The 12,500-nt window shown below is 45.4% G+C and overlaps 1 protein-coding gene across 4 annotated transcripts in view; it reads right to left on the reverse strand.

Moving 5' to 3' along the window:
• The window catches only part of bcr (BCR activator of RhoGEF and GTPase), a 236,463-nt gene that overhangs the window by 23,165 nt on the left and 200,798 nt on the right, over positions 1 to 12,500 (reverse strand). For all 4 annotated transcript variants that reach the window (XM_063210234.1, XM_063210233.1, XM_063210232.1 and 1 more), the window contains 4 exons: positions 12,095 to 12,199; positions 11,421 to 11,495; positions 10,005 to 10,102; positions 8,200 to 8,331 (listed from right to left, as the gene is read on the reverse strand). In XM_063210234.1, coding sequence (XP_063066304.1) covers positions 8,200 to 8,331; positions 10,005 to 10,102; positions 11,421 to 11,495; positions 12,095 to 12,199 — 410 coding nt within the window. The remainder of the gene's footprint in view (positions 1 to 8,199; positions 8,332 to 10,004; positions 10,103 to 11,420; positions 11,496 to 12,094; positions 12,200 to 12,500) is intronic.

Below are 12,500 nucleotides of genomic sequence, written 5' to 3' on the forward strand. Positions count from 1 at the left end.
ACAGGTCAGGCCGGGCTCCTCTGAGATCTCCTCCTATCGCATCCCACCATCTCTTACACGTCAGCAGGTGGAGGGAGAGTATCAAACTTCTATTCACTTGCTTGGTCGGCAGATCCCTCCTCCTCCTCCTCTTCTCTCTCACTGTCCCTATTTCCCTCCCTCTCTCTCTCCCTCTCTCTCTCTCTCTCTATCCTGTGCCTTTCAAACACTCTCTCTTTCATCTATCCGCTTCTCATGTTACTCACTCGCTTTCACTAAATCCCCCTCTGCCTGCCACCTGCTTCAGCTCCGCAGCCTACCTGCCAACCCCCACACCACCCCCCGTCTCCATCCCCCTTCTCCCCCTCTCTCTCTCCTCCCCCCAGCACGGCTTATCCCCTCTCTCCTCCCAACAGAGCACAGCAGAGGTTGGTCAGATAGTAGCCTACTCACTCCCTAAGCTTGTCACATGGTCTCATCATCCTTAGTAATAGGAGGAGCGGCAGGGCAGACTGGAGTAGAGTAGCCTGGTAATGTCAGTGTTAGTCACGGCGGTAATTGTGCTTTGATTAAAAGCCGATGTGACAGCTGTGGATAAGGAGTAGCGGTGCAACATTAAGCAGCTCAGACTATAAACTATATATACACCGGTATATATATATAGAAAAAAATCTAAAATCTGTGTTTGTCTGTGCGTGTGTGGTTGGCAAGGCTGATGGTGCAGACAACATGGCATACGAGCATCTCGACATGAGGAAGATGCAGGGCAGAGGTTGAAGAGGGTAGCAGCGCTGACCCACCTCCCTTGGTTTGCTACTGGTTGAGGCCAGAAAAGGCTGTGCCAAAGTTTAAACCAAACATTTTCTTAGTACCAATACATCGTCTCTGCTTAGACCATGACAAAGTGGGTGGAGTTCTGGTCAAAATGGCAGCCACAAAAAGCTCCACACGCAGACAACGCATTAACACATAATAAGGAAAATAAACTTACATAAAAATACAGCACACACGCGTAGACATTTAAGGGAAAGCACTTCCCAGAGTTGATCAGCAGAGGGGGCATTTGAGCCTCTGCCAAAAGAGAGAGATAACAGTTCTATTCTCTCTCTCTTTCCCTCCGTCACACCACCTCCATCGTGTCCCTTTTCCACCACCCAGGCCCACCTCCACCCAGTGGCGGAACAACTGCACACAGGGCCCCAGGGCAAAACACTGATAGGCCCCCCCCCATACAGCCTGTCAAGGTCATGATAAGGCCCCTACAACTATTACAGAAGGGCTCCGGGCCCAGGAGCAAATGCCCTGTTTGCAACACCTACAGTTCCACCCCCACCTCCACCTTAGGTTCCACCTCAACTCTCCCACTCTGCATCCACCCACCCACCCCTCCACTACACACCACCACCTCAACTCCCAGCCACCCCCACCTCAACCCACCCACCACCACCTTCGCCTTTAGGTGCCAACTTAACACCATCCACTACCCCTCCAACTCCCACCCACCACCACCTGTGCTATCGTCCCAACCCCACCCACCACCACCTCAACCCACCCACCACCACCTTCGCCTACCCTCCACCCCCCTTGCCTTAGGTGCCACCCGTCACAAAGGCCCCTCTATCGTCTGCCGCCCCCTACCCCTCCCTCTAAGGGCGCTGAGCAGGTGACATTGTATCCGGACCGCAGCCCTCCCCCACCGTCCACGGGCGCATTGTGTATGTGTGTGTGTGTGTGTGTGTGTGTTTGTGTGTGTGTGTGTGTGTGTGTGTGTGTGTGTGTGTGTGTGTGTGTGTGTGTGTGTGTGTGTGTGTGTGTGTGTGTGTGTGTGTGTGTGTGTGTGTGTGTGTGTGTGTGTGTGTGTGTGTGTGTGTGTGTGTGTGTGTGTGTGTGTGTATCCACACGCCTCTCGGCCATTCAAAACACCTGGTGTGTGCCACACTGACGCTTGTCACCTGCCTCGCTCCTGGGCGTGTGTGCATGGATACGGACACACACACACACACACACACACACACACACACACACACACACACACACACACACACACACACACACACACACACACACACACACACACACACACACACACACACACACACGCACACACACACACACACACACACACACATTCACTCAGGTTTCTCGGTCAGTTGAGATTAAATGTGGTGTCCTTCTTCTGACAGATAAGGCACACTGCACCAAACAATAGCGGCATACGGCAAGGCAGCCAGCAGTGTGAGCGTGTGTGTGTGTGTGTGTGTGTGTGTGTGTGTGTGTGTGTGTGTGTGTGTGTGTGTGTGTGTGTGTGTGTGTGTGTGTGTGTGTGTGTGTGTGTGTATGCGAGTGTGAGTGTGAGTGTGAGTGTGAGTGTGTGTGTGTGTGTGTGAGTGTGAGTGTGTGTGTGTGTGTGTGTGTGTGTGACATGGAGAACCGCATTCTCTAGACCAACACTCATGAGGATACAGGATGTGGTCAACAGACAGACTGGATAATGGGATTCAATAGGAAGAAAGAAAGAAAGAAAGAAAGAAAGAAAGAAAGAAAGAAAGAAAGAAAGAAAGAAAGAAAGAAAGAAAGAAAGAAAGAAAGAAAGAAAGAAAGAAAGAAAGAAAGAAAGAAAGAAAGGAAGTAGACATGACAGGAGATAAAGAAAAAAGGAAAGCTCTGTGCATTTCGCATTTTGCTTTTCACCACTCTAACAGTTTCGATATCCTTAAATTGATGACTGTGTTGAATGGTATTTGAATGTAATACAATTCTAGGTGGAACCTGATGCTATTGTCAACAGTATGCTGCAGACCATTCTAATCGGTAGCCAATGCTTCACTTTCAAAGCCAATTATACTACAGCATTGTCTTTTGTGATTCACTTTGGAGAAAAAAGCATCAGATAAGTGCATCCAAGCGTAAATCCAACCTACTAATTGTAATGTAGTGCTACATTTACTTTCTTAAAAAAGGTCTCAATTCCTCCTTTGACTGTGTGATTACCATTTCATTACATTGCATTACATTACTGTTACACTTCTATCTAAAGTTACTTACAATTATTTTAAGTACAGGGTATTGGTTACAGTCCCAGGACCAATGTGGGGGTTAGGTGCCTTGCTCAAGGATGGAGGAGAGTTGGCAGTTGGGCTTTCTATTTAATTATTTATTTTCCTTTCTTTCAGTTGAAACAGACGGGGGCTAAGGTAAGACAGACAGACACCTGCTACCTTAACAACAATAAACTATTGTCTGAATTCTGTCATTGAATGAATGACATGAATTGAATGTATTCACGTCAACGCAGTCGCTGGTCATGGGAATAGCCACTTAGGGTGGCAGCAGCAGCCACAGCGGACCCGCACAGAATTTTAGAGGTGGACATTGCATATTAAAGACACTAACATAGACATGCTGCAGACACACACGCACACACACACACACACACACACACACACACACACGCACGAACACACACAAACTACATAGATGTGTATACAGTTGAGGACGATATTATTAGCCCCCCTCCTGAAATTAGACATATCTCTTCATTGATCATTGAGAATGATCACTATTGATAAATGTGTGTTATTCTGGAAACTAAGTCACCATGGAGATAGTATCCAATAAGTTGAATTTGGACTTTTTCATTTTTACAATGAGTTTAAACAAAAAAAAGGGTAAGAAGGGCAAGGACAAACGTATAGCCCCCTTACCATTAATAGCCAATACAGTGCCATTTATTAGCCAAAATTGACACCAGGCACTTTGATTAGTTGTTAACTATGTTGACACATGTCCTACCAGGGATGTTGGCCCATTTTTTTCATCGCAAGTAGTTAAGCTGGTCCAAATGGCATGGATGTTGAGGATGGACATTCATTTTCAGCACTCTTCAAATACTATCTAAAGGATTGAGGTCTGAACCACTCCATGACCATGGTTTTAGTATCCTTGAGGAACATTTGAACTATTTTGGATGCAAGTTTTGGGTTATTATCTTATTGAAAGATCAAGTGTAGATCTTAGCTCCCTCTATGAGCATATTTTTGCAAGGTCACTTTCCACATTCTATCATAATTTTCAGTTTTTATGGTGCCGTACACCCAAACAAGGTTTCCTGTGGCTGAGGCTGCCACAGAATGATGCATCCACCACCATGTTTAATTGTGGAAACCATCTTATAACGATTCAAGGCCTATCCCTTTCTTCACCTGACAGAAGCAGAATTCATGCATTAAGGCAGGTGCAATTGAATATCATCAGATGAAAGCAGAGATGTTCAAAACTCATTTTTGACTTTCAAATGTTCACAGGCAAAGCTCAATAACACTCTGATATGCACTGCCTTTAGTAAAGGGGTTCTTCTGTGATGATGGCCCCAAAGCCCAATATGATGATAAGCCCTAACAACTGTCTTTCTTGGTGGGTGAAAAAACTCCAGGTGAGGCCAGGTCAATAACAATCATCTAGGCAGGTGTCCAATGCTTCTTTGGTCTAATGAGGCCAAGCAGTTTCCACAGTTACACACAGTGGTGGGGCATCAAGTTTAGTCTGTTATTCAGCCTCAGACACAGGGAGTCTGGGTCTGAATCTGGATTGCTGGGTCTTCCAACAACATTGTAACCCAAAGCATACATTTAGATTAGTTCAGAGGTTCTTCAAGGACACTAAAACCATGATATTGGAATCACCCGCTCATAGTCCAGTCCTCAATCCCACTGAGAGTCTGTGGTTAATGTCTATGCTCAGCATCCATGCGATTTGGACCAGCTAGAACACTTTGCAGTGAAGAAATGGGCCAAAATCCCTAGTGGGGCATGTGCCAACCTAGGTAGCAACTTATCAGAGCCTGTTGTCAGTTTTGGTTCATAAATGGCGCCATATTGACTATTAATAATCAGGGGGCTAATAATTTTGTCCTTGTCATTTTTGCCCTTTTTTGTTTAAACTCATCATAACAATAGAAAAATCCAAATTCAACTCATTGAACATTATCTCCATCAGTGTATTTGTTTCCAGAATAACAGAAACGGTTAATAATGGTCATTCTTACTGAGAAATCAAGACAAATGTCTAATTTCAGGAGGGGGGCTAATAATATCGTCCTCAACTGTAGAAGACACATCTATGGGTATGTATAATGTCATCTCTTACACACACGTATGAGCACACTCACGCACAGACACACAGACACACGCAGACACCCAAACACACACACACACACACACACACACACACACACACACACACACACACACACCAGATACACACACACACACACACACACACACACATACACACACACACACACACACACACACACACACACACACACACACACACACACACACACACACACACACACACACACACACACACACACACACACTCACAGCCCAATAAGGTAATCCCAAATAGAGGAGCTGAACAGGTCAGCCCAGTCAGCTCTTCTGTGGCGGTCAGTTCAGTTCATCCACTTCAGTCTGAGTGACATTTTAAAACCCAGCACATGAATTATGGATTCTTTGATTCTATCACTCTATTGTATTACAAACAGGAAGAGAGGGAGGGCATACTTTGACCTTTAAAGGACAAAACTGGAACAAAACAAAAACTCGAAAAGTGAAAATGACAGTGCACACGTGCGCACACCCAGGCTCTGATAGTAACCCTCTCAAAATGGCACCCTTTCACCCCTCGCCCTGTCTAGCCAGCCAGTCATTCTGCAATGTGAAGTGAAAGTGAAGTGAAAGCCCAACTCATCATAAGCCTCCCAACACCCCTTGACCTCATCATAAGCCTTCCAACGCCCCCTTGACCTCATCATAAGCCTTCCAACGCCCCCTTGACCTCATCATAAGCCTTCCAACGCCCCCTTGACCTCATCATAAGCCTTCCAACGCCCCCTTGACATAATCATAAGCCTCCAAACGCCCCCTTTAGTGTTAAAAACTAAAATGCCCAGTAATGGCAACTAAGCTCTGCCTCCTCTTAGCTGTGTCCTTCGCAACACCCCCCTAGCCTTGGGCTTTCCAACATCCCCTGGGGGGGCTGTACAAAACCCTGTTGAGAAACACTATCATACATGAACAAAATAGTGAGAAAGTAGAGAGTAAGTTTGAGTTTTCTGGTGAAAAGTGGATTTCTGCAGAGAACACAGAGCATTATGGCACTAAAGCGGTTACCTAATGGAAAAAGGAAGAAATTACAGTGCCTAGTATGGACACACTAGTAGTGCACCCTCAAACCAAACCAAACCAAATGAAAAATGGCAACCTTTGCACTGGTAACACATGAATAAGTTGCATTAAAAAAGTGAATTGTGTATACTACATTTTTAGGGCGCCCTGTAGTATGGAAGCAGACAGGACATTTGGGAGAGTTCTGGTAAAAACTGGGTTTGTGGGGTGAAAGCAGAGCATCTGACACAAAAGCTCAAACCTGAGGAGTGATATTAAAAGCTACATACCCTGAGTCTGTCCTACATAAATGTCTCTAGACAGTAACACGTGTGTGTGTGTGTGTGTGTGTGTGTGTGTGTGTGTGTGTGTGTGTGTGTGTGTGTGTGTGTGTGTGTGTGTGTGTGTGTGTGTGTGTGTGTGTGTGTGTGTGTGTGTGTGTGTGTGTGGTGTGTGTACGTGTGCACGCCTGTGGGTTCTTTTAGAGCCAACGGCCCCTTGACCTCATCATAAACACTAGTTTCCCCTTAGCGCAGAGTCTATGTTATAACCTTACTGTTACCAAAATTGTAATGCTATGTCTTAATCTGTTTCTTATGGCTCTAGGTACTGTCATAGCAATGTTGTTATGGTGTAGTTCAGTATTTTCAGCAAATAGTGAATAGGCCCGCAGGTGACCCCATCTGCAGTAACAGGCTACAACAATGGTTTATCAAGTATTTTGAGTATTTGGTTTGGAGACTTTGGACATACTTCTATAAGAGGAACGGTACATGAAAGCGTTGTATTACTGTGTGTATACGTTATGGTGCCTACCAGTATTTTGAGAAGGAAGAAAGGAGTCGCACACTGGAGCTGAATGCAGAATCAAAAACTGTATTAAACAAAGCCGAAAAAAGTAAATAAAACCGACAGACAGGGGACAAACGTTTCGGGTCTAGCCCATCATCAGTTTTAAACTGGGAACACTGATGATGGGCTAGACCCGAAACGTTTGTCCCCTGTCTGTCGGTTTTATTTACTTTTTTCGGCTTTGTTTAATACAGTTTTTGATTCTGCATTCAGCTCCTGTGTGCGACTCGCTTCTTCCTTTTCATTATACTGCTCTTGGAATTACGCACCGAGCGATACGCTCAGGATAAGACATTGGCACGGACGACACTCCACCATTGCCTACCAGTATTTGTCACTTGGTTAGTGTTTCCCAGCTGGGGCTCTACAGCCCCCCAGGGGACATTAGGGAGCCTTAGGGGGGCGTTGTGAGCTCCACTACTAGGTTTGGGAGGGCACTTGTTGGTTTTGCCTTCAGAAGATATGGCAATCATTTGTCCATCCTTGCCACCAACACATTCCTTCAAAAACAGTCAATATAGTCTATACATCTGTCCTGTGACTCCTCAAAGCGAGCCCCCATTGATATTGGACAATGCTCCGACAATTTTCTGGCTCAGGATTTCAGGACATACTCAGAATTTCAGACCGATGTGTGTGATGTAGCTCCGCTTAGCTCCACCAGGGGGCTCCGAAGCTACACACACACACACACGCACACACACACACACACGCACACACACACACACACACACACACACACACACACACACACACACACACACACACACACACACACACACACACACACACACACACACACACACACACACACACACACACACACACACACACACACACACACACACACACACACACACACACACACACACACACACACACACACACACACACAGAGGTCTGGTAAGAACCAGGCTGAGGTGAGGGTTCCTACCAGTCTGTGCTCTCTCCATCCTCCCGGTATGCATCCTAGATGTATAGTATTATATACTGTGGGTGAGGGTGCCTACCAGTATCTGCCCTAGATGTATAGTATTATATAAGTGAGGGTGCCTACCAGTATCTGCCCTAGATGTATAGTATTATATAGGTGAGGGTGCCTACCAGTATCTGCCCTAGATGTATAGTATTATATTAGTGAGGGTGCCTACCAGTATCTGCCCTAGATGTATAGTATTATATAAGTGAGGGTGCCTACCGGTATCTGTCCTTTGCCCATGATGCGGTCGGTGCTCTCTCCATCCTCCTTGTTCAACTTACTCTTGTTGTAGCACTTCTCATAGCACAGCAGGCGCAGGGTCTGCGAGCCCTCCAGCTCAATCTCAAACTCCTACACAATACACAAATAAATAAACACACTCAATACAATACCCAACATGATACAATTACGTACAGCAACAACAAGGAGAGCAGATATCCTGCCAGTATACTGTCTCACGTGGAAGAATAGAGGAAAATAATGCGTTGGCACATCTACAAAGTTTTGAAAGTTTCTTTCAAAAAACATACTCTAGTCTACACAAACACGCAGATGGAAAATGACATTGGAAAATACAGACATACACACACGCAACCCCCCACCCGCACCCACACACACACACACACACAGAAGCACGCAAACAAACACAGCATGACACAAAAGAGACACACTGCTGTGCTGTGCTGGGTGTCACTTTCCAACTTTCCAACAGCCTTGACTCCTGCAGAGAGACAGCCTGCACTGTACGTTAGTGGTGTCAACAATGATCGATTCAGCGATCCGAATCGATGAGGGGCATGGACGATCCAGAATCGATCCGGCAAGTTCCAGAATCGATCCAGCAATTTTTTTAAGTTTCAATTACTTCCATGGATATTTCAGGGGCAAACGAATGCTAAATTAGATTAAAGCACTTCAAAACATTGCAAGACTGCCAATAAATTGTTGCTCAGTATCTGACTACTTGTATTGCCTCATCATGGCTGATTAAACATTTGCTTTGCATTCAGTAGAAATGTAATGCATTGCAATGCATTGTAGAATTGAATCGAATCGAATCGAATCGGATCTACTACCTCCCGAATCGTGATCGAATCGGATCGTGAGGGCAGTGCCGATCCACATCACTACTGTACGTACAAAATAAAAAAAACCTCCCTCATCTCATTGCTTATTGGCCCCGTAACACCCCGTGAAGGCTATTGTGTGTGACGTAACAGAAGTGCACACAACCCAGCTCTACATCTGTCATCGGCTGCATATCCTGCTGCATGAGAGCTGTAAAGGCAGCTACAGTAGAGAGCTGTAAAAGCAGCAGGGTAAGGGGCCCTAATGAAGGCAGCCCAGCAGCAGGGGGAGAGCCCCTAATGAAGGCAGTTCAGCATGTTAGCAGATGGCAGCCTGGCCCCCTTAACACAGGGGCTCTGGTCATTCTACAGAGCAGTGTCCTGCTGTCCTGCCTGCTCCTGCTCTACGTGTACACATGTGTGAGTGACGATACCTTTTCCTACCTGCCGGCTGTTACAGTCATGTTACTGTACACTTAGAGCAAACAGCACACTTCAAGAGCGGTTTTTACTTGGACGTTGGACTTTGATTTTCAATGTATTAATCTGGCAACCATTTATATATCATTCATGGTACTATTGGAATATTACAAGAGTTAACCTCACGGTATCATATTGTAATACGTATTGTAAGAGCTTACAAAAACTTCTCAAATGCAATGTGGAATGGTGTGTGTGTGTGTGTGTGTGTGTGTGTGTGTGTGTGTGTGTGTGTGTGTGTGTGTGTGTGTGTGTGTGTGTGTGTGTGTGTGTGTGTGTGTGTGTGTGTGTGTGTGTGTGTGTGTGTGTGTGTGTGTTGGGGGGGGTGGCTAGCTGTTGTTGGGCGTTCTTCTAAGGAACGAACAATTCAGGGAATGGAATGGAGGAGTGTGTATGTGTGTGTGTGTGTGTGCGCGTGTGCGTGCGTGCGTGCGTCCGTGCGTGCGTGCGTGTGTTCTAAGAAAGGCGCATACGTACCTCGTTCCATTTAGGCTCGGTGGTGTATCGGTACACCCTCGTCTTGGCCTTATTCACAAAGTAGCCAAAGGAGTCCACCTCCAGAGTGCAGTACAGATCTGTAGCACAGGAAATAGGCAAAACAAAGAGGAGAGAGATGTACGGTGTTCATGAGGTCTTAAAAGTATGTCAAATCTTCAAGTTTCTTTTGTTTCATGTTTGTGACATATCAGGTAAAAGATAAAAAAACGTTTACATGTCTGAAGCAAAAGAAACTTAAATATTCCAAAGAGGAAAGAGTTCAGTTCTCTCAATAAGTTCATGTCAGTTCAGTTCAGCTCCTGGCAAAACACACATATAATAGTACACAGAGTTGTATGAAGTATGAAGTACTCTGACAGATGTAATTAAAAGGATATTATTACAAAGTTGAACCCATGTCATATCACTGTTGTAATTACATCTGTAAGAGTGCTTCTACTTCCACTTTATCCGACTCTGATAGTACAGGCCACTTTATGGAGCAGTTTCAGGAAAGGCAGTGGGAACGTTTACTGTGAGGATAAGAACGCCGCAAAAAAAGGGAAAGCTTTAGTTCCCGGAGTTCATCTGAGTTCAGAGCCTGCCAAAATACACATATGGAGCACGCACGCACGCATGCACACATGCACGCGCGCTCACACACACACACACACACACACACACACACACACACACACACACACACACACACACACACACACACACACACACACACACACACACACACACACACACATGCACACACACACACACACAGTATGGCCCCTTCATGGAGCAGTTCCAGTGGAACTTTTACTGAAAGAGTAAGAGCAGCACTGAGGGAGAGCAAGAGGAGGGAGGAGGGGAGGGATTGGGCAGGGAAGACCATGATGAGTGGTGAGAGTGGACAGAGGCCTGGAATTACATTATGTGTGCACACATACCCAAACGCATATGGTACTACACACGCACGTGCATATGCACACACACACACAAGTTCACTCTCTGTAAGCCAGAACACTCTCTCTCTCTCTCTCTCTCTCTCTCTCTCTCTCTCTCTCTCTCTCTCTCTCTCTCTCTCTCTCTCTCACACACACACACAGACACACACACACACACACACAAGCATATGCGAGAAAACGTTTTTGAAAATCTGATTATCATTTGGCGAGCATAGTGGAACAAGTCATACATTTTAAAAGACACTGAAGGGAAGGGGGGAGGAAAATTTACATTCGGACAGGAAAATTCAGAGAGAGAGAGAGAGAGAGAGAGAGAAAGAGATATTGTATTTAGACTGAGAGAGAGACAAATAGTTAAAAAGAAATACAGAGAAAGGAAGAGACAGAGAGAGGGAGAGAGAGAAAAAAAGACACGGAGGTGGAGAGCAGAGCAGAGCAGAGGAGGGGTACTCACTTAAGCTCTGTTTGAGGCCGGAGGCAGAGTGGACTATTACATTCAGGAATCCATGCAAGCCAGTGGACTCATCTTCTGTAAACACACACACACACACACACACACACACACACACACGCGCACACACACACAGACACACACACACACACACACACACACACACACACAGACACACACACACACACACACACACACACACGCACACACACACACACACACACACACACGCACGCACACACACACACACACACACACACACACACACACACACACACACACACACACACACTCCATGAGTCATTGAGAACATCGCCTGCTACTGATTACACAACAGCTATTCTGCTGCTGGATAAAATCATAATGAGTTTAAATGCCACAGTGATCCTTAGGATCTCTCGTACACTAAAGTAAACACTTCTTATCGCTCACAGGCTTGATATTAAATGATGCAGCGAAAATATTTTAGAAACATAGCTGGACCAAATCAAGGATAAGGTGATATCACAGTCATCACATCATAGTAAAGTTGTTCACTTTTCAATGACTAGTACAGCGTTCAACTGGTGGAACGGCTTGCATTATGTTGCTATGGATACGAAGGTGAAAAAAAGTGTGGATCGCTGATTCAATAGAGAAATGGTGGTGTGAGGTGTGAGATGTGAGATGTGTCCGACCTTCTTTGTTGATGGTGAGGGGGATGTGGTGGACGGTCTGCAGCTTTACACAGGAGTTGGTCAGCATCTGAAGCTCCATGGAGGTCAAAGACACGCTCTTGAAGCCTAGCAACAAGAAGTCAAGAGTCAAGATATTAAGACAATATTCAGGTTTAAGGAATTTACTATAGCCTCGGGAAACATTCTGTTAATGTTCATTGGGATAATGTACAGTTCAGGGTTCCCACACTTATTTAAAAATCATTTTCCAGGACATTTCCAGGACATTTCCAGGACCATTTTTTGGTAATTCAGGACGGATGTTTTCTCCGTCGAACCCACAATTTGGGCATACACAGCGACACACCGACAGGGGACAAGTAATAAATTAAACAACAGATGGAATGGTTCATTTTAACCTTTTAAC

The sequence above is a fragment of the Engraulis encrasicolus genome, chromosome 11, assembly GCF_034702125.1.
Source record: "Engraulis encrasicolus isolate BLACKSEA-1 chromosome 11, IST_EnEncr_1.0, whole genome shotgun sequence".
Classification (NCBI taxonomy): Eukaryota; Metazoa; Chordata; class Actinopteri; order Clupeiformes; family Engraulidae; genus Engraulis; species Engraulis encrasicolus.